This window comes from Piliocolobus tephrosceles, chromosome 12, assembly GCF_002776525.5.
Source record: "Piliocolobus tephrosceles isolate RC106 chromosome 12, ASM277652v3, whole genome shotgun sequence".
In the NCBI taxonomy this organism is placed as follows: Eukaryota; Metazoa; Chordata; class Mammalia; order Primates; family Cercopithecidae; genus Piliocolobus; species Piliocolobus tephrosceles.
In genome coordinates, this window is record NC_045445.1 from 67,754,145 (window position 1) to 67,778,304 (window position 24,160).

At 36.8% G+C, this 24,160-nt stretch overlaps 1 protein-coding gene across 2 annotated transcripts in view; it reads right to left on the bottom strand.

The window, feature by feature from the left end:
• The window catches only part of DACH2 (dachshund family transcription factor 2), a 714,928-nt gene extending 707,562 nt beyond the window's left edge, over positions 1–7,366 (bottom strand). For both annotated transcript variants that reach the window (XM_026452154.1, XM_026452153.1), the window contains exon 1: positions 6,683–7,366. In XM_026452154.1, coding sequence (XP_026307939.1) covers positions 6,683–7,191 — 509 coding nt within the window. In that variant the 5' untranslated portion in view covers positions 7,192–7,366. The remainder of the gene's footprint in view (positions 1–6,682) is intronic.
• Positions 7,367–24,160: the final 16,794 nt, after the last annotated feature.

Genomic DNA, 24,160 nt, shown 5'->3' on the forward strand with positions numbered 1-24,160 from the left:
AATAAAGGTAGGAATAAAATTATGATTAAGGAATACTGTATAGGCTTTCAAAGAGGATCTACTTCTAAAAACTGATTTTTAAAATACATATTCTTCAGAAAGCTGAATAAGAGAAAATTTGAACCTCCTTTTTAAAATTTGCATTTTCAAATATCAGACTAACTGAAAAGTTATATCACCTACAATATTAAATTCAAAATATTTCACATCAATTGACAGCATTGTTTCTCTCTCAGAATCAAGGAAACAAAGCCATGGGTTAAATGAAATGAAGTATGGTAGTTATGATATATAATGGAGGTAAGTAATAAATTTCACTAGAGTTATATCAAAGTTCCTATTGGTGACCATATGCTTTTCTATAGCTTAAGAAATTAAACTATAAAAGTAGCATTTATTGCTACTGGATAATTTATGATTTATACATAATTACCCAGAATATAAATATATTACCATGAAATAAACTTTTCTGGGATTTTCAGCATTACAAAGTGAATAAATGATGAATACACAACGGACAGGCTGTCTCCTTCCTACTAAAAAAAATACTAAATCCTGAAGGAGTTCTAAATCCCTTCATAAGAGTATATTGCGGCTGCATTAAGCCAACGAAAAGCTTATTAGTAAGGATTTAAAAACTAACACCCTTCTGTAATCAATTTGGATACAGTATTATTCTATTTATAGTGACACTTTCAATGTGTCCCAATCATATATTACTAATTCTCATTTTTCCTGCTATGATTAAATATTAATGTAGAGGCACTATTAAGCAGCTATACTATATTTAGGTTTTAATATGTTGATTTCCACCATTTTGGAATAGTTCACAATATAGCATGAGTATTGAGACTCTTTCCCATGAAAAATCTTAAGACTGATTTGGTATTTTTCTCCGATTCTCAAATAAAATAAATTTAGTTGTTCTAGCAGAAAATGGAAAAAGGGATGCCGCCACTTTAAAAGCTTCAATCTCTTTGACATTGCTGGCAGTGTATGGGAACATTAATGCATCTGTCATGATAACAAGCTAAGAATAACATCTAGACATCAAACCGAGCAGAGAATCCATCTGAAGTGATTCATTCAGATCTGTCTCATTGATTTATTAAACACAGGGCAACATCTGCAGCCTCACAGAGCCGCTTGGTGAAATGAATGCAAGATCAATTCAAATGGAAAAAAGTGTAAAAGAGATAAATCAAAACACAATTTGCATGCAGTTCCACAATCAGGCTTATTGGGTGCAAAAGCTCAATTTCCCTTCCAAAGCAAATGTGTTTAAATGTTGTTTTATCTTTTTAGAATTGTGTGATATGAAGTGACAGTGAAGAGTTTTGCAGGTTGAGATGGTGAAAGAGAAGAAAAGGAGGAAATAAATGCAACCAAAGGCTTTTGGAATATGCAACAAGAATATCATTAATACCTAATTGTTTTGCTTTGAGGGAAAGGTTTGCTGTCTTTTTCGCAAAAACATAATATTTTCAGTTTTGGATCAATTAGGATGGTTTTAATACATACTTAAAATATATAGAGTAGATAACCCCAAATCATTTGTATCTCTAAATGCATAAGATAAAGTGCCACTGGAGAGCGAGATTACCAACTGAAATATAACATGTTGTGATTAGGCTTTTCATAATTATATTTGTCTGCTAGAAGCATGTTAAAGACATCTATGAATTTCATTAAGACAAAATAAGGTTACCTAAGAAAGCATCAAATACTTCAGACTTGATATCTTTATAGGTATTAGGTATTTCCTGTGTAAAACCATATAAAACATTAATGTCTGAAGACCATCATGTACTAATTATTTATTGACATTCATGTGCTATACATTGAGGATAATATGATACATAAAAATCCAAAGATATACTGCATCATGTCATGGATCATTTCTTTAATGCAGTATCCATCACCTAATAAATGAGTGAGGCGTATATGAATACCAGCTAAAGTAGTTAAATACAAAACTGTTGGTTATTCAGAAGCGTATATTTAAAATGAATGTAAACATGGAAGGTCAATGCATTGGCATATAACTATAATTGCTTTAATTATAATCTTGACATCATTCTTCTCATAAAGGACAGAGCATTGTTGACCATGTGGCTGCTTTTAACAGACAATATGACTGTCTTTTCATCATCCTATAGAATAGAATGTGCATTTACTACACAGATTCTTTTCTAAAATGTTTTTATCATTACTGAAAATGTAAGCGATACAAAATATTAGCTCAGGAAAGTGATTCAAGTTCTGCAAAAATTTGATGTTGCCTAACTGTAAATGTAAAACATAAATTTTCAAAGTAAATTATGCTACTCTATATAGATCATGAGCTATAAAGTACTCAAGTTTGAATACAAAGCTAAACTCATTGAGTGCTCATAATAACCATATTTCTAGTATTTGAAAATAGTTTTAAAATGTTGTAAAATGTGCTTTGATATTAAAAATCTCTTTAATATAAAACCATATTCGTGTTCTGTTTATATACTATCAAAATAACAAGAAACTACAATTGGATATTTTAAGTTTAAAAACTGAATTCTATTTGGTTTGAATATATGTTGAATCATATCTCCAAATGCATTACTAAAATGTTTTCTTAATCATACTTTCTTGTTTCATCAAGCACCCATTTAACTCTAAATGACTGAATAACATTTAATCAGTTGGCCCTCAAACAAAATTAAATGCTGGTCATGAAATCTGACAATATTTTACTTTTATATTAACAGGTAGGTAAAAAGAGAAACACTAAAATCTATTGATTGTTTAGTCATTTTCATATTTAGGGAAAACAATTTTAATTTAATATTTTACTGCTGCATTAAACTTAGGAGAATTTAGTAAGAAAAATCTATTGCACAAGAGTGAAAATTATCTACATTCGCTTTCTAAACCTGCCTGTCCTCTCTGGTATTAAAAACTACAAGTTTTCTTGTACAAAATATTAAACAGAAATCACAGTGCTTTATCTGCAAAAACAAAATCCAAAACAGTATAGTGTTTTTTCCCATTTAATGTTGATTATTTTTATCACCCTTTAAAAAATAATCCTCAAAATAATATCCTTATAATTAATTTTGGAAGTTAACAGTCATGAAGGAAAAACGTTGTACAGTTCTTTGAAATCACAGAGATGTAAACCTTGACTTGTCAAACAGAACAATGAATGGTCAGGAGTTTTAATCTTACTATCTCTCTAGTAGTTGAAGCAGATACTATTTCTTAACTTCTTTTCTAGGAAGACAACTGAATATTTCAATAATTGGCTAACAACAAAATAGTTAATATAAGGCACTGGTAGTTCTTGCTGTGACTTTCAGTACTATCAAAGAAACAATTATGTATATATTTTACTCATTCATTTTTCTTCAGTGTACACAATGGGCACTGAAGCAAATCAAAGTGTCACTTAGTAGTAATACCTTAAGGTCCTTGAAAATGACCAATTTGAAAACAGTCCATTTTGTGTGTTCTGGGATGGCATAGAAAGCATTCCAAATGCTCTAAGTCAGGACTTGTACTCTTCCCCACATACTTGACAGAGAGGGGAATAAATGTTTATTATACAGGAAGAGAAAATTGCCAATGACACCATTACAAATAGGCCTTCCATTCAACAACATATAATGAACATTTATCCATCAAGCGATGAAGATGAATCTTCTTTGAAATAAGAATGGTGTTTAAGAGTTTCCATTCGCTAAACACTTAGTTTTTTCTTGCACTTCCCTCCCTGCTCTTAGCTAGAAGCGCTAAGAAGTCATGAGTCCTGAAGGACAATCCTCTTTAGCCAGATCTCCACTGGTACATCACTCATCTTGGAGCATCTCTATAAGCTCTTCTGTTCCATCTTTCACTCCATCTCAAGGCATCACTGTGCTCTTTTCCTGCATTTCTACTCTCTTCCTGGCCTCGAGTCTCATCTACCTTACTTTGTCTCTCTTGGACCTCTTTCCTATTTACATCCCTTACCTTTCTTTTCACTGAATAGAAAAGTCACAGAAATAATGTGGATCTAAAAATTTCACAATTTTCTTTAAAAATTCAGATTTGGGGAGTAACTTAAGTATACATTTCTGTAAATAATCTCACCTAAAGTCATACAGCATTTATTAAATGCATTATTGCATTTTGTAATTTTAATAATGTGGTTAGGAGGGCACTTTGAATCAGTAAAATTTGTTGATATCATTTTATCATTAATTAGATTTTTCCCAGAAATTGTGGTTTTCTTCTATCTAAAATTGCAATTTAGGTGTGTTTCTAGTAGTTTTCCTCATCTTCACTGATGGATTGCATTCATAGAATATACTTCATAAATTTTTACAATTAAGAAAATTGCAATACTTGTAACACAGTTTTAAAATAGCAATATAACAAACAAAATACCCATAGAGAAAAGAAAATGCAATAGAAGGCACATGAATCACATCACAGATATATTTCTTCCTACATATTTAATATTTCTCTATCACCTTTATACACACACATACACAAAAGCAATTCACACACATGAAAAGTTACTATTGCTGTGATAAGGAGTAAATAAAGTTAATTAGATAAAAATAATAACCTAAACATACATAGTATAACAGGGTCCAAAAATATTAAAAGATCACCAGCCTCTAAATTTTTTTTTTAATAAGTAGCTCTAATAAAAATTAGGAAAAGTTTCCATTTATAGAGAAAAGTATCAAAATCATATTAAAATACTAATCTATTTATTTGAAAATTGTAGTCATAGGTTTTTCTCAAGAATGTGCAAATTAATTGAGGAAGGAAGAATTTCCTAAGTGTAATAACTGTTCCACTTTAAGAATGGGCATTTGTAAGAGAGGGGAGAAGGGGAAGAGAGCAAGAACAGGGATGGGGAGATGAGAGACTGATAAAGAGAGAGAGTTAAGAGAATAGGTTTTCATGTCTGCAATTGTTTAACTGTTTGAGTGTTTTGGATGGCAACAAATGAATTAGATGGTCACTGTCTGAAGTCCCTTGTAATCTTTTTAGTTTGTGTACTAATAAAAATGCTTTGTAGTCAAAATAGAATTGTCTTTTTACTCTTACAATCCATAATTGCCTGTTTTATTGAGGGAGCTGTTATCCTTTGTGTTTTAAGGCCATCTATCTTCCTTAAGAAAAGCTGATATAATAAACCGGTTTTGTAAGCCCTAAATATGAATCAGGTAGGAGTTCTTACATAAACAGTTTTTTGTTTAATTGCTTGAACACAGAAAAACACTGCTCAATGGAAGAAAAAAAAAAAAAAAAAAAAAGAAGGAAAAGGGTTCCCTTGTAAGTTCTGTAGCATTATCTTATTGTAGCAGTAAGCAACAGTTTGCCTACAAGTTGTCAGTATCATTCAACTATACGGCTTTTACAACAGATGTGGTAAACTGTTGCAGTTTTAGTTCATAGACCCAGAGATGTTATGATTTAAAGTTCATTTTGAGAAAGTTTTTTTTTTTTTTTTTTGCAAAATAATAAGCAGTAGTGCTGTTTTACAACAAAACCCTTTGCTCCTTTTAACCACGTGATGGTGATTTTTGTGCCAAATCTGTGCTTTCCTGCGATGTTACCAAACTGGAGACGGAATAAACACTAGAAGACTAATTCACAGGTGTTTAAAAAGTCAGATAATCTTGAGTATTCTTTTTTTCTTTTTAAACTCAGAAACACTGAACACAATTTGCTTCTCATATGCAAATGGACATTTATTCACTAGTGTACTTCTAAATTGTGATATGAAGGAGGTACACTTACAACCAGGGAAGCTGACCATCATCATTTAAGGAATCCTGTCTTTAAGGGAATAGGATCCTCCCAACTGTTCACCTGGAAGAGCTGAGAGCATCCTCTCTAGAAAATCTGCCAACTTGTACTCCAACCTCCAATCCAGTCCCAGCCACAGTGATTCATGCCCCACATTGCCCTCTGCAGATAACCCAGAACGGACGATCCCAGGAAAGTGATATTCGTCGTCGTCCTTTTGTAAAAATAATATCCATCGACTTTCCTGTATCGTGTTCTGGGGAGCTTTGCGCAGCAAGCATGGGCATACGTTCTCACGCGCACTTGCACACACACACACACCAACACCACCACAAACAACAACACCACACACCCCACACGTTCTCACAACAAACACACGGGATGGGGATCGAATCACCCTCTGGGATGGATTCTAGACTTCCCACCCCTTGCATGCCCCAAATGCTGTGTTCTGGCTTGCTAGCTTAGGAGCCCAGTTTACAGCTCAGCCAGCCCCCTGAGAAAGCCCTTGGTATCTGTGTTCAGAAGAAAACCTATCCGACCCGTGCGGCCACAAAAGAGCAGGAAAGAAAACCAAAAAGAAGAATTAACAAATAACCACAAGCAGCCAAAAGCCATGCAAGATATGGGCAAAAGGCTGGAAAGTTTCAATAGAGGACTGCAAACTCAAGTTTGTGCGGGACTTTTTTAAACCCAAGCCCTTGCACTGAGCGCGGACTAGAAGGCACCGGCATTAATGAAACCTTCTAGTCCTCTTTCCCCACCGACTTACGGCGTGAAGAATAGAGGCAAACTAGTTAAGACTCATTCTACAAAGTTGGATGAGGGTGGTGAGGCATGCAGAAGAGGCCAAAGGGGTAAGAGAAGCGGGAGAGCCAAGAAACGAGTGTCTCACCTGGCATTGGTGCAATCAGTGAACAAAGTTTCGAAGTCTTTCCTGGTGATGAGTTTGCAGCGGTTTACCCCGGGCTGGATGGCCCCCAGCCCGCGGAGGATCCGGACCTGCTCGACAGTACACACCACGGGGGATATATCCAGTCTCTTCAGCTTGGTGTACACAGTGTGCAAGCCTCCCACCAGGTGCTTGAGAAAAAGATCAAAGACTTGCGGCAGGCAGATCAGTTCCTGGCCGTCCATCAGGAACGAAGCCACCTTCATCCCGTGCATGTCGACCATGCGGCACTCGTTGGTGTTGGTGTTGCTGCTGCCGCCGCCGCCACTACCGACCCCGCCACCTCCGGCACTGCTGCTATGGTTATTAACCATGAAACTATTGATCATATTAGGAGTGAGACGAGGGGGCTCCCCGGGAGTCGAGTACAGGGGTTCGGCCCGGAATAAGCCCCCCGGGACGCCGGAGCCGCTGGAAGTTGCAGAGATCACTGGAGATGCGGAGACAGCCATGGTCACTCTGTCTCAATCGTGGGTCCTCGGGCCCTCGCTTTCTCGCCCTGACTCCTCTAGATCCCCTCGCACTCACTCCCTCACTCTCGCTCTCTCTGGCGCGCTCTCTCTGGCGCGCTCTCGCTGACTCGGAACTGTTGGCAAGTCTTCAGCAGCCGGCTCACGCTCAAGCTCACCCACCACCCAGCAAACAGTGAGCAGCCCCGACCCGTTGCGGCCCCAGACCCCACCCCCACCACACCCCCTCCGGAGACTGGCAGCGCCCCACAGCCAATGGGCCCCACCCCCTCTGCGCCGAAGCGCTCCGAATGGCTGCCGCTGGCGAGGAGGTGGAGACTCCCTGGCCGGCGTCCGACTACCTGAGTGGATTCAGGCTGGACGGTGAAGAGACATCCAGTCAGAGAAGGGGGCGGTGTGGTACCTCTGCTTCTTGCCTCTCAGCCAGACAAGAGAACTCCCAAATGTCACGCAGAGTTCTCAAACTGGCCTACGCTGTGAACCTATCCGCTCCGCGCTTCGCTAGTATCTGGGTGGGAAGGCAAAGTGCGACTCCTGAACGTGCCTACCCATTCCCCTTCCGCCACCTTACACCGGGTTCGATCGTGGAAAGTGAGGTGGCAGCTCCAATTCCACTTGCGTGTCGCTCCCAAACTCTGCGGTGGCCAATAGGCGGCTTCGCCTAGCTCCCAGGAGAAAGACACTAGCGAGTTCAGAAGTAAACAGATCAGCCCTTTAGCCCACCTAAGCGCGCTTGGTGTAAAATTTCCGCTACCCAGCGCGCAGAGGAACAAGCGTCCGAGATCACACTCAGATCAGAGTTCTGGTTGCTAACTCGCACTGACATTCAGGAAGCGTGGTGAGCCTGTGAACACTTTGGGAAACAGACAGAGAGATTTGCTTTGTGGGTGGCAGATGGACGCCTCATTTTATGACACTTCCGCCACCGTCCTGGAACAGACTTGTCTGTGTCCCCGTCCCTTAGTGTCGAGATTGCCCTGGCCCTACTCCCCGCTAAAATTGATAGGAAATGTTTGTTTAGGACTCAAAACAGTCATTACGGAATATGAGGAAAGGGGGAGGGTTTGCACTCTTGAACGTGCATTTTCCTTCCTCTTCCATTGGCTTTGAAGGTCCAGTGATTAGAACTCCGGTCCTAAACAAGATTCCACTTCCCCCACTCATCAAGTGTCCCAAACGTACTAAGAGCTTATAGAACAAAATGTCTAAGCAGGATACATTCCAAGGAAAAGGGATGGTCTTTTCCACACAGCATATGGTGGTTAGATCGCCTTAGCAAAGTTGTTTTTGTTTTGAGACAGATTCTCACTCTGTCGCCCAGACTTGAGTGCAGTGGAACAATCTCAGCTCTCTGCAGCCTCCGCCTCCCGGGTTCAAGCGATTCTCCTGCCTTGGCCAAGTAACTGGGACAACAGGTGTGCGCCACCGCTCCTGGCTAATTCATACACACACACACACACACACACACACACACACACACACACACACACACTATATATATACATAATATATATAGTGCGTGTGTAGAGACAGGGTTTCACCATATTGGCCAGGCTGGTCTCAAACTCATGACCTCATGATCCGGCCTCCCAAAGTACTGGGATTACAGATGTGAGCCACAGCTCCTGGCCTAGCAAACTTGTTTTAAGACTCCTTGTCAAGCTATTCATTCTCTAAAACCAAGATATTTCCTTTCCTGTGCTCCTCTTCTCTAGAGGCTGTTATTCAGAAAGTGAAATCCAGGCTTCATTTCTTTACAAAACATTACCAACTACATGGCTTATGGTGACTTCTCTGATATTTTTCTAAAATATAAATAATGTTGGAAACTTACTGAATTTTATTCAGCCGTAGTTGTACTTACCAGGATCAATGAGAAATGTGTGGGATCTTTTTGCTCCCTTATTTAGTCACAAATACCCTAAATTGGATTTTTCTGCCTCTTTTTACAACATATTTTCTTCTTTTCTCATTTCATCAACGAGGTTTAAGAACTGCCCTTTGAATCTCTTCATACGGTTTCAATTTCAAATTGTACGGGGTTAAAATGCCAAGAAGTTGTGATGATCATTGCTTTCAAAATGCAGTGATGTGACTCTAACATAATAGATTGGGATGTAGGCAGCTGCAAATCATTTTTAAAAGGCACCAAAATATTTTTGCTATGTCGGTACTGTTGTGGGAAGAAAGTAATAAGGGGCAAAAAAGGACAACTGAGAAGAAATAGCAGAGGCAGAAAACACCTCAACCAAAAGTAGAAGTGTCAAAAAAGAATAAAACAGCCCTGACAGAAATGTTTGTATTTACCAGTTTTTAAAAAGAGCAATCCCAAATTGGATTCAACAGGTGTTTTGAAAGAAATGGGTGTTAAACTATCTGTTGAAATAACTTGCCTCTGGTAACTTATTGTGATTGAAATTTCCAGGTGAATAAGTTTGGCTGTAAAGAATGTTTTATTTTCAAATGGCTCTAATTACATTAAAAATCCTAAGGCCAAGCTACCCCTTATATGTAGCTACGCCCACATCATCAAGGCCTTTTTATTTGCAGAGCAATTTGGGGTTTTCAGCAATAAAACATTGCACAGATATTTTGATGTTTCACATTTAATAAATCTGAAATATAAAAAAGAAAGGCAGATTACTCATTCATGCTGTAATCATTAATTGTGAAATTGAAGAACAGACATACTTTGACAACTTTGGAAAAGGCACAAATTAGAAGTCATGTGTTTAATGAGATGTACCAGGTTTACAGTAATATTTTAATTATTACTAGAGATTACGGTTCTATTTCTAGCAGAAATACTAGAGACTCAAATTGGCCATTGATCATTGAAAGATTAAAGTTCTCTGGAAGCTTTCAATACACAAAAGACCCTCAATTTCATTATTTGAATTCCGTCTCATGGCAGTCTTCTAGATAAACTTGGTGACGTTCTTAAGTAACACATGCAATTCAAACAGTCTTTTAGATCTAAGAGAGCAAGTTTTACCTCCTTGCTTTTTTCTTGACTTTTTTATTATTCCATTTTTTATCACTACTCTTTCTATTATTACTATCAGTGCTTTGGGATTGAGACAATCAATTTTACACACAGGGTTTGTTTTTGTGCCTTTCTGATTTTAATGTCTTCCATAAGTCAAACATACTTCTAAAGAGGGCTAGGTTTCTACAAGACCAGGGGAAGCCTTTCGCGTCAACACCCTGTACGTTTCGAATTGCTTGATGCAATATAAAATCATAAAATGGTTGCCTTAAACAGAGTACCCTTGGGAGATGACTCTGTATGGATAGAGAGGCACTGCATTAAAACGAAGAAAATACTCAAGGTTTATGAATTAATATGAGACAGGAGCCAACCACCACAACAAATAAGGACAAAATTAGTATGAGCAGGTACCATATCTCATCAGAAGAAGTTCTAATTCCAGTGGAATGCTTTGGGGCCTAAGTGTAGTTTCCCATACACTGAAATGCTGTAAACTTCCATGGCTTAATTAACAATTTACGTTTTATCTTAGTCCATACTCAGTTTGGAGGGGAGGGTGCTCATTTGTGACTTTAGGCAAAATATTTCACTTTGACACTGTCAGTAAAATGCAGGTACCATTTTAATTAAAAATTAAAAATACGTATATTGGCAAGCTTATGCAGCACTGCAGAATATCCAGAACTATTTGAAGGGACCGGTTTTCAGATCAGGCATTCAAGCAAATCCCAAGGTAATAAATGGACTTATTTGAAATCCTCAGCCAACTGAAGTTACAACCTCTAATGTGGCCGCTAATCACAACCTCCCAGGAGACCTCTAAGGTTCACTTTTAGGTAAACAATAAAAGGAAATTGAGCGAGACAATAAATGTAAAATGAAAGCATTCGTATAATGGAGAATTTAAGCGATGAAAGCCTATAGGTATGTATGTATGTATACCCCATTTAGGACACTGGTTATAAAATGATCTATAATATCATTTTTTTCATTCAGTTACAATGTTAAATTGAAGATAAATTCCAAGGGAGGCAAAGGTGGAGAAAGGGGACCAGCAGAGCATCAAGAGAATTGGTCAAAACCCAAAGAGTAACAGTTAAAATCGGATGCTTAAAGGAAAATGAACATTTTCTAACTGAAATATAAAAAAATAAACTTTCAAAATACCTTATAAAGTATAAGTGCTTACCAACTTTTAACATACGCTATTTCATACTATACTCTCCTAAAGGAGAGGGAAACATGTCTTCTTAAATTCCACCAGTGTCTCTCAATGTATTGTTCCCTTTTAAATCTTGGGCTTTTAACTGTTCATATTCAAGCTATTGTAACTTCAGCTGGTCTCCCACTGCTACTTAGTGTCCTTTTATTCATTTTGTTGACTCCCTGTTGAATTCCCTGTAGCAACTACTCCAAAGCTTTTCTACTCTTTGCAAGTCACTCTTCCCCTCACTCTCATCAGCTACTGCCTCCCACTTCTCTATGATTTTACCACAAAGTTGTTTGACAGGCATTCCCTCCGCCTCCCTTCTCCCCTCCTAAAAGGATTTTTGCATCTTCTCTCTTAAAAATAAAAAGCCCCCTCCACTGCCTTCATTGATGTTTTTCGTTCCTTTCTTTCACATCGTTCAAGTGACAAATCTATTTTATTCCCACCTCTTCCTTTTGCATCTCCAGTCTCTCCCTCTCTACTTGCTCTTTTCACCTTTTACTACATAAAATGTTCAAGGCTATGAATCCTTAACACAAATCAAAACTTTTTGCTCTAAAAATAGTTCTCAGAGTGTGGTCTCTAGATCACCGGCATCAGCATTACCTGGGTGGTTGATACACATGCAAACAGTTTGGCCCTACCCAAGACCTGCTGAATTAGAACCTTGGGGTTGAGGCTCAGCAACCTGCATTTAACAAAGCCCCTAAGTGATTCTGTTGTAGGTGGAAATTTGAGATCCACTTGAAGGTACCATCTTTTCACAAACTTTTTGAAATCTACAATTGTTTCTCTCGTGTCTTAACCTTTAGCAATTTTATTTCTGCTTGCCCCTTGGCTGAAACTAATCTACGGGAGGTGATTACTGACCTAAATGCCAAATACAAAGCTGTTTTCTAAATCTTCATCCTTTGATATTCTGCAGCTTTTTACACTACTAACATCCTTTTTTGAACCTCTATCTTTTGTTTTAATGACTTTCTAACAATGTGTTTCTCCTCCTTACACAGCTTTTCTTTTTCATGTCCTTGATCTTGACCCTGAAATGTCAAAATTCCTGATGTCTACACTCTTACTTGTGGCAATTTTATGAACTCTCTAGTCTACAGCACCACCAACAACTATTTTACAGATTACCTCAAATATTATTTCTAGCTTTCTTGAAACCCTCCTATAGAATTGGACGTCTCCACTTTGATGTCCTATGATCACCTCAAACTCAACATGTCCAAAACTGAATTATTTCAGTTTTGAATTAATCCTTATCTTCTTCAAAAAGGTCTTTGTTTTTCATTTTTGATATTTCTAAATGCTTTTTCCATACAGCAAGTCACCTGAAATGGAAACTGGGGAGACCTCTTTGATTTCTCTCTATCCATTATACTCCCATCCAATTAATCACTAAGTTTTGCAATTTCTCTCTCAGCAATATCTCTCCCTTCCATTCCTTTCCATTCCCAATGCCACCACCTTGGGTTTGTTCATTATGTGTTCTTTGGATACCATTACAATAATTACCTCTTAATCTCCCCACTTTCTGGCATTTCCTCTTCCATTCTATATACCAGTGCATATGGATTATTTTTTCTAACGTTTCACTCTATTTACTAGAAATACTCATTACTACCCCACTGGCTACCAGATAAATTCCAAACTCCTTAGACTGACCTTTAATTCTTCTTTGATTTACTTATTTTATTTATTTATTTATTTATTTGACAGTGTCTCACTCTGTTGCTCAGGCTGGAGTAAAGTGGCATGATCTCGGCTCACCACAGCCTCCACCTCCCAGGTTCCAGCAATTCTCCTGCCCCAGCCTCCCGACTAGCTAGGACTACAGGTGCGAGCCACCATGCCCAGCTAATTTTTGTTTTTTTAGTAGAGACGGGGTTTCACTATGTTGGCCAGGCTGGTCTTGAACTCCTGACCTTGTGATCTGCCCACCTTGGCCTCCCAAAGTGCTGGGATTACAGGCGTGAGCCACCACACCCGACCAGTGATTTACCTTTTGATCCTTTCCACCAGTGCTCTTTGACATGTTGCCTGTGCACCAATAAATGAGTATTACTTTCTACTATTCTTAAACTTCTTATACTTTCCTATTTGAGTGCTAATGCTCATGACATTCTTTTACCATAAAGTATGTTGGTGCACACCTCCTCATCTCCACCCACCCAAATCCTAACCACACTTGAAAAAGGAAGCTTAATTCAGCTCCAGGAAGACCTCCCTCATTTCCTTTTTTCAGCCAGAAATGGGCTTTCACTCTTCTGAACTTTTATTGCACATTGTGCCTCTCTTAAGGTAGTTAAAACATGCTTCCTTGTAGTGCAAGTTGTTTGCAAGTTAGTAGTAGGCTCTCTCCTAGAATAAGGTTTAGTCAGGTAAGAGATTATGCATATCTCAATCAATATGATACTTCAAGTGCCAGCCACTGTTACTGACTCATAGTAAGTGCTCATACATGTTTATCTAATGGATAAATATGTGATTATGATCTATAACCTGTTGTTCTACATAAATGTTTGTTATCATTCTGAGTCAGGTCCTAAGAGGTTGATGAGCATAAAATATTTATTTTTTGTTAAAACAATGATGATTTGTGCTTACTGGTAGTTTCTGGATCTTTTTAGTGATGACTGGCTTCTCAGATTAATAATTATTTTAATTTTTGTTTAAGCATTAATTTCCTTACAAAACTTAAGTGTGATAAATTTATATTACATTATGTTTGCTTCCCGTGAACCCTAAGGAATTTACTTGTTACCAATCTGCAATGAATATATTACAAAATTATAATGAAGCATATTTACATCTCTGTTTGAAATCTCATTAAATTTTTTTATTCTACATGTTTTGTTTTAGGTAAGGGTAGCTCAATAGAGGAAGTATGTTATTGAGATAGTTATTTCAAATCATTGCTGGGAGCTGATAAAACTGCATAGAGCTAATGTGTACATTTACTATTGTTTGCAGAATAACCAGCTCTGACTTGAGAAAATGGAGAGAAATTATAACCCTTCTGATTATGGATAGGAGAAAAATAGGTACTTTTCTCTGATTGGGAAAATACACTCTCAGTGCGATCAGAATACTAGGCAGTTTTTGCTTTTTGTTGTTGTTGTTGCTTTTCCCCTACAAAAGTTGGGTAAAGAAAGCAACAAAGGTAATGATTGTGTAGTTGAAAATATAGGTAAGGACTTCTCTGAGTTTTGCTGGAATAATCCAGATAAAATAACTGAACCATTTGGCTAAATTCATATAGATAAACAACACTTCATCACCAAGCCAACTAAAAGTTGACAATAAACTTCCAGTAATATGTATACAGGCCACCTGAGGGTTGAGTGAGTTGTGTAAAATGTTAAATATTTATAATAAAGTTACTGTAATAATATTTATATAACTGACATCTGTTGAATGCTTACTTTGTGCAGGCATTATGCTAAAGACTTTCTAAACACCCTCTTATTTAATTTTCATGATAATTCTGTGAAGTAAATTCCATTGTTATCTCCATTTCTGAGACGAAGAAATTAAGGCTTAAAATAATTAATATGTCCAAGGTCATACAGATATAAAATAGCTGAGCTGGAAATACATTCAAATATGAATTTAGAAGCCAAATCTTAACCACTACACTATACGTATACTTTCTTATAAAAAAACTGCTCTACACTAAATTTCTAAGGTTTTTTGTTTGTTTGTTTGTTTGTTTGTTTTTTGTTTTTTTGAGACGGAGTCTCACTCTGTCGCCCAGGCTGGAGTGCAGTGGCACAATCTCTGCTCACTGCAAGCTCCGCCTCCCGGGTTCACGCCATTCTCCTGCCTCAGCCTCCCGAGTAGCTGGGACTACAGGTGCCCGCCACCACACCCAGCTAATGTTTTGTATTTTTGGTAGAGACAGGGTTTCACCATGTTAGTCATGATGGTCTCTATCTGCTGGCCTGGTGATCCACTCTCCTCGGTCTCCCAAAGTGCTGGGATTGCAGGCATGTGCCACTGCGCCTGGCCTAAAGTATTTTTTATAAAAATGTGATGTTTTAAATATAAAGTTGTATCTTTAATAAAGAAGACAGGAAAATTACTTAATAAATTGGGGAAGGGTTGTATTGTTAGAAAAAAAAAAAACCCTGTGTGTCTGCATCTTAGACAAAACAATTATCTTGGCTTTAGAGCCATATGATTGACTCAGTCTCCATATGGTGGCACAAATCATAAATTGCAGGTTTAAGGTTTTTGAAAATGTTAATAAAACAACTTTCAATGTTTACATTTATAGTATCAAAGTTCTGAGTTGAGAGAAAATGACACAAAAACATATCTGTACATTCCAAACTATTGAGAAACTTGTGACATGTCCAAAACGTGCCTTACGTTCAACTAATAAAGAGGAGTACTTGATGAAAATGAACATAAACTGAAGACATCCCTTTGCAGTATGAACAGTACTTGTACTTTTTGTTTCTTTACAGTTCAATGTTTTATTCATTGATTGCTGCCCAATTAGAACTCACACACTACAGTAATCTCTTCACAACCACAAGATCCCTTTGGGCCAACATTTAGTTATTCCTCTCTGAGAAAGCAGTCTAGCAGACTGGTTAAGGAAGTGGAAACTGGCCAGACCGCCTGTGTCCAAAGTCTGGCTCCCCAGTTTATCAACTGGGTGATCTTGGACAAAATATTTAACCTCTTCATGCCTCAGTTTTCTGATCTATAAAATTGGAATAAATAATAATAGTATCTTCCTCATAGGGTTCTGTGAGATTCCAAGAGTAAATGTATACAGCATAACATATGTAAATTTCTTAAAATAGTACCTGTCACAGGATAAGGGCTATTCCTGTTAACTAGCATCACTTACCTTTTGATGGAGTTTTCAAATTTTAGTTTCAGTATATACAAACTGTAACTCTCTCAACTAGAAATAATTATAAAAGGCACAGGAAGGAGGTTGCTGACAAGTAGTAGTAGAAAACGGAAGTGGGTAGGAGGGAAAAGCCAGCGCACACATTTCTGCAATGCAGGCTTTGGGAAATACGAGAAGTAGAGGGAAAGTAGCCCAGGCCTGAGAATCATATTCAGATATCTGGGAGTAGAGAGAGGACCAAGATGCTGGCAAGAATATCTGACAAACATGTTTCATAATTCAGCTAAATAGGATCACTTTTAAAAGATGAGCACAAATACTGTTTCATCTTTAACTTCCAGCGATCTACGCCTCTCTGGGATCTTTGGCTTGAGAAAACAACTCTGAGTCATAACACATGAAAAGTCTTGAGTATTTGAATGGTGAACTAGACACAGAGGAGCACTGCCACCACCTACCAATTTGCATGCAACCATCATTAAAGTGAAACAAGGTCATAAGCTTCCTGAAAAGGAGAGGGGAGAAAGAAAGAGATCCTGAGAAGTTTCTTACGACAAAGTATGACAAATAAACACTGATTGTACAGTTCTCCGTATTGGTCATTTAAAATGGGGGAAAAAAGCCATGTTAAGTCTGACTGTTAATGTGCCAGAGTCATTGTCTTGGTTTAGTGCATTTAAAAAAGATAATGGCTTCGTAGGTACACTCATGGGCTCAATCCTTCTAAATCTGGATCCATAAAACTGTAAGTTTCTCACAAATGACTTCTATTAAAAAGTTTGAGGAGCTTTATCCTCCTGATTGAAGAAGGACCTACTTACTTCACTTCTTGCCTACTCGATTACATATCGACGATTTCCAGTGATGTCAGAAGACATGATGGTATCACTGCATATATATTCAGGATAAAATAAACATATAGCTTGGCTTTTAATTTATGGTAAAGAATCTTAAAAAAATATCTTCTCCAGGAACACATTATATCAAAAAGGAGGCCTACATAGATCCATCACCTGAGCACTTGCTTGTTGACCAGGTCTCATCTTGTTCATCTATCTTTCAACTACTTGGTTTTAATTGTTCCTATACATGAAAATAAACAGGTAGCCTTAGTTTGTGCTGTACTCCTCCACACTGTCTGTATTCCAGAATAGTGCTGATTTTATAGACATAACAGAATGATCAATTTTGTCTGTGAAATTCCACCCACACATTAGTTTTCACCAGCTCCTATCCACTATTTGTTCTCACAAACAAATTTAACCCAACAGTATCCTAGAGACCCCTAGAGAAATAGGCAATAGAGATAGGAGAAATATTTGTCAGAGAGAGCTTTTCCCTAAAATTGTGCTTCTCCTCTACCCAGTTCCAATATTCCAGTCATCTCCATCAAGTGTATAAATCTATTTGAAGAAGCAAACAAGCAATGCATATGCCTGGTTCATAAAAGAATCCAATATTCAATAAATTTCAAAGTTAAATGTAGTACATGGAATATTGTTTAATGTCTTAACTTGTCCAGGTGCTTAAGAAGTAGAACAGATAATATTGAGAGTGGATTAGAAAGCCAAGGGGAGCCCGGCATATATAAATTACATAAATTATAGTATATTCTTCATTAGAATTTTCTGTAAATTATATATAGCACATGTTTCTGGGTATAGTAATTTACAACAGATTATAAGAGAAGTAGGACAATTAACAGGAAATAGGACTCCAGAAACAAGGTGGTTTAAATAATGGAAAGCTGATCTATGTACCTTTACAATTAGGTGAATTTTGTACTCCCAAAAACAAGTGGAGAAAAAGATAAGTAAGTGAGCCCCCTCCTTTTGCCAACTAGAATGTGAATTTCTTCTTTGCTTACACTTAGCCCATTCATTTTCCCTTTCTAAGAGTGATTATGAAGATAACTTCCTCTCAGAACTAAAAAGAAGACCATGGGCTATGCTGTGGAGTTTGGGTGATGGTATTAAAAGCAATTTGACTGTAGCTTTGGCTTTCCTAATATTATTGAAATCAAATCCAGTTTAGTGGAGGCCTTCAAGGTAGGAGAAATAGTATCTTAACATTTTAAGAAATATGTCCCTTGTCACCTGCACTGACCTACACTGAATAGAATGATTTGTGTTTAAAAATTGATTCATCTATAGAATACTAAGTTGAGCCAGATACCAAGTCAGGGCACTACTTGGGGCCTATGGGAAGGCAGAAAAAATGATTATCTATAGTAGTGATGCTAAGTTAAGAATTTTGTTTTCTTTCTGAGGCATCCTGCTTCTAGACCAACATCCTGCTTCTAGACCAACATCCTGCTTACTCCAGCCTACTCCCAGGCCTGACCCCAATGAATCATATTTTCTTCTCACTACTGCTAAATCACCTCCACTCCAGTCAAACTATTATAGTCTATGTCCGCTAATCCTGCATTTCCAAGCCTTTGTGTGTGCTGTTTCTCTCCCTAGAATCCCCTCTGCCTAAAATTCTCTCTCTCTCAGCTTATAAAATACTATCTTCAGCCAGGCGCGGTGGCTCACGCCAGTAATCCCAGCACTTTGGGAGGCCGAGGTGGGTGGATCATGAGGTCAGGAGATCGAGACCATCCTGGCTAACATGGTAGAACCCCATCTCTACTAAAAACACAAAAAATTGGCCGGGCATGGTGGCACCCGCCTGTGATCCCAGCTACTTGGGAGGATGAAACAGGAGAATCACTTGAACCCAGGAGGCGGAAGTTGCAGTGAGCCGAGATCGTACCACTGCACTCCGGTCTGGGCAACAGAGTGAGACTCTGTCTCAAAAAAAAAAAAAAAAAAAAAAAAAAAATTTAGTCTGCCTCAAAGTTTCACTGACTGCTGTAAGCAGAGGTGACCCCACCTTTCCCAGAAACCCAGAGAATACATTTCCATCATAAAAATGTCATATGTTTTTCAGGATCAACAATTAGACAGCAACTATTTGTTGCATTCCTACTACAACTACATATGAGACATTCATCAGCATTGTGCAGAGTATGTGATTAAGTGCTGAAAGCTGTGCAGTTCTAGGAAGTAAAAGACAACTGGCCACCTCAGAAATATATAATTAAACAGCATATTTAAATTAATGCAATTTTGCTCAAAAGCACGTATTTCTTAGGCAGTCTTTTAAAGAGAACTTCAAATCAATGTGATATTAATATCCCAAGAGGATTATATTTCAGTGTGGGTCAACACTTTTTACTCAAACTTAATTTTTTTGTTTTTAAATAAAACTAATGAATTCAAAGTCTTCATATCAATATGAAAATGATCCCATCTTCTGCATAATTAAGAGTATTGTATTAATGTGTGCATAATGTAAAATCAATAAATAATTAATTGCTACTGATTGTAATTGAATGTTTTCTTAATATTGTCAGTCATGATAAAAAATCTGAACATCTATGCTGCACTAAATTAATTAGTGTGTCATTTCTGTTACATACATCAGCAGTCAAATAATGCAGTAACATCTGTTTTTAATGTTTTAAAGATAGGCTATCCATTATTAAGTAAAATAGGGAGTTACTAGAAATGTTTTCAGTGATTGGTGATTATGGCAGTATCTTCAAAAAGATCTAATAAAGTCATTTATATTTCTTCCAATTACTGCATTTTAATCCACTGTCAATTATAGTGACAATACTTAGACATAAACTCTTCCTTTCTGTGGGAATAAATTATGAATCTCTTTTGTTACATTGCTTTATAACAATGAATACTTATCAATTAGAAATGATAGACTATTCCTCAACCACACTTTTGCAGAGAGTAAGCATGTAAATAAATACAGTATCATTGGGTCAAAAAAAGTCAAACACTGGAGAATTTTATGTTGAAAGCCAATTTGTATTAATTTAATGATATTTTGTAATCAGTCCTTTCACAAAAGTCATATTCATTTATTTTGTAAGTATACAAAGCAAACAATGATGAAGACATTCTCACATGAAATTATTTGCTATGGTCAATGAAAATTAGTCATTTTGGAAGTGACTAAAAAGTTCTTAACTAAGGTAAGATGCCACATTTAGCAAATAAAAATACAAGATGCAATATTTAGAATATACTTATATAAAAGATTGTTCATTGCTGATCTGAAATTCAAATTTAACTGGGCTTCCTGTATCCTAATTTGCTAAATCTGACCGCCCTAACAGGGGGAATCAGGGAAAGCTTCTCAAGATAGGTGACACTTGAGCCATGAAGGATCAGTTGAAATTATCCAGGTGAAAGGAGTAGAAAGTTGGGGCAAGGATGGCCTTTGACGCTGAGACATGGAGATAACAGTAAATATGGCTGGAGGGTAGGAGTGTGAGAGTGAGATGAGAAGTAAGAGTGAGCCCTTCAGTTCATCTAGAAAATTAACTTCTAACTTCACAATAACAAATGACAAAAAAAAAAAAAAAAAAAAAAAAAAACACTACTTGAATCTCCATCCCTTCTCTCCAAGTTCATAGCAAAGTCTGACAGGGAGAAACACAGCAGCATTTGAGTAAAACAGTTGCTTAAAAGAATACAAAGCTCTGCTCTGTCCAAAATTGTACTTCTTTTTTCAAACCTTCAACAGGTTTCAACTTGCTCTGTGAGGGCTAATCAGTCTTTGATTTTCTCCAGTAAGGAATCGGATCACTTCTCTTTTCTTTGAACATGTCACATTCCTCATGCAATGCAACTGTTTCTACCTGTCAGGATGTCAGTTCTCAATGTAATTTTACAGCTAGAGAAAGAAATCTGAGTGCTTCAACAGGAAATTTTTAACTGATAATTGATGGTTGATGAAAGAACCAAATACCTTTCATGTAAACTGATGTTTGTATCCTGTTCGGATACTAACTTCTGAAAAGTTTTGTTCTAAGAATGAACTGTGGCTCACCGTGCTATTCACTAAAGTCTCTCAATATGAGGCTTTTACTTTGGCCAACCACGCTTGTCTCTATTGTCTTGGGAAGGCTTTTCACACAAAGTATAAATTTCCATTGATACCAGTCATCATCACCCAGTGTCTCAAAAATTCATTTCGAACTCAGTAAGATGTACATTTTCAAATAATTTATCAAATCTCTCAACTTAAAACAGAGTTAAGTGGTGCATTTTGAGTCAAAAATGTCTGGAAAGGAAGAAAACATCATGTGGAAGATGTGACCTGTTCTCATGTTAAAATTATGTGTCATGGCTCTGTAGCAACAAAAGCTGCTATAATCACCATTAACAAGGACTCATACATCATTCTGTTTGAACTATAAATAGTAAATGTCTGTATATAAGGGCAATATGTGAAAATGAAAATGTTCTGTGTTTTGTCATATAACATGTTTACCTTTTTCTCATTCCTCATTTGGTTTAAATTTTATTTCAATTCTCTTGTAAGCAATGGACCATGTCCTCAACACAAAAAAGTCAGACATGCACAGCTCTCTGTCCTCTCCTCCTCACAAATATGCTCATTCTGCCACCTCCACCGAAATTTCAGTCAAAGTTACTACATATCTTTATCTTTGGTGCAAACAAGCAAAAATTTCCATTTTACTGCTTTGCCTCCTGAGACCCATCCTGGAGTTACCGCCATCTAGTGACAAGTAAGAGTATTTAATCCTTTTATTTTTGAAATCTAAATTGCTTAAAATTTAGCAAAGTAAAATAAGTGGACAAAATAAAACAAATACAGAATTCTGAAAGAATTTTTTAGTCCACAATATAGCTACCACACCATTGTTTGACTATAAATGAACAGAATTATTTTTGTGTTTTCAAATAAATCAGACTTCTTTCAGTTTTCCAGCATGATAATGTTTTACTTTGGGATGAAGATGTAAACTATACAGATTATGTATTCCTCTGCATCTCAAACTTGCTGAAATTCTATGCTAAAATAAAATTTTTTTATGAGCTTACCAATTGTTTTCAATAACAATTTGCTATTTTATAGAATATGTTATATCTGTATCTCTTGGCTTGAGAAGTTTCTGTGTGTACACGTTCCTGAGATGTTGTCACAAATTATTTTCCTACATTCATGACTACATAAATATTGCTTTAAAAGAAAAAAATGTTAACATTTGGTCAAAATATTTTAGAATTCTTTCAGATATATGGTATTAAATAAAGTATGCTAAATATATCTGTGCAATTCAGCTGTATAGAAGTTAGAAATTTGGTTTTCTTTAAACAGTGCCCTACTGTCATCTTTCAGGGTCACATGCATAGTAACTTTAGTCTGTAAAGTGACCTATTGTTTACAGTAAGAAACATAGAAATACTGCATAATTTTAGTTGAATTGTCTTAAGAATCAAATGCAACCCTACTGACCGCAAATGGGAACCTCCATGTAAATGTCCAAATTTTATGAAGAACTACCATTTAGGGTCAACTAGGATTTATTTAAAAATCATCTCTTCTGACTTTTAAAGTACAGAGAATTATGTATAATGTTTTGAATTGGTTCACTTTTCTTCAGAAGCAGGATGAAAATTTACACCATGGATACTGAACACTCCAAATGGACAAGGTAATCAGTTCGTCCAGTTGAAGAACTGCTGGGGGCTTAAGCTAGTTCTTTGGTGTTGATAGTACGGAAAACCCTCAAATATGAATGGGTAGGTTCTGGGTCTCCAGGTTAGCAACCACTTTTAATTTCCCACAGTCACTGGAACCGAATCTCACTAATCTATGTCTTCTAAAAAGTTATAGAGTTCACATTAAAATGTGTTTGATGTAACAGTTTCTCTATCTGGGCTTGAAAAGAAAACAAATTTCTGAGGCTTAGCTCTTGCATAATTTAATATCAGACTTGAATTCAACAAATGTCACAGTAATGTTACTGTGTCTTAATTAGAGGAATGTAAAGATTCAATTCAGCTGATGCTTTAGATACATATTATATAATATTGGTTTAATGCTAACAAATAATGTGATAGAAATTATGCAGTTGTTTCAATATAAGGAAAACAAAAAAAGTGGCCTTGTGAGGTGGCTCACTCCTGTAATCCTAATCGATTACAGGAGGCTGAGGCAGGTGGATCACCTGAGGTCAGGAGTTCGAGACCAGCCTGGCCAACATGGAGAAACCTCATCTCTACTAAAAATACAGAAATTAGCCTGGTGTGGTAACAGGCACCTATAGTCCCGGCTACTCGGGAGGCTGAGGCAGGAGAATCACTTGAACCTGTTGGGTGGAGGTTGCAGTGAACTGCGATTGCGCCACTTCACTCCATCCTGGGCGATAGAGTAAAAGACTGCCAAAAAAAAAAAAAAAAAAAAACTTTATGTTTAACATGATTTGGCATTAAAAAATGGTCACATTGATTGAACTAAAAGAAAAATACCTCAAACATCAGAAGCACATTTTCTCAGCTTGATTTCATGTGTGCCCATTGCTTTATCTGTATTACAGGAATCTTGAATTTATGAAAATAATAAAATATACTAACCAAATAAAATATTAGAAATATTAATATAGCAACAGGAATCATCAGAAGTAATATTTTCCTTTAGTCAGATAGACATGAAATATTTCTTTTTGTGTGTCCAACAATCATGAGTGAGAATTTCATAGTAGAAATTTAAAGAATATTCATTAAGTAAAAGATTCATATTTTTCCAAATATTCAGGTAAATTCCTTTAATTCTGAGCTAGATATTTTGCTTCCAATTTAAAATGAATGTTTTAGATTGATTTAGCATTTGTTGTTTGACATCAGCGTGGAGGTCACGGGTTAGGCTACAGTAATCTGTCAGAGGGCACTCTCCTTTGTCAGAACTTTAAAGTTGTAACACCCTGGAGAATTAGTAAAACACTATATTATTGTGTCCTGTGGCATGATAAGGCAAGAATTAGACTGAGAGGCATCTCCTA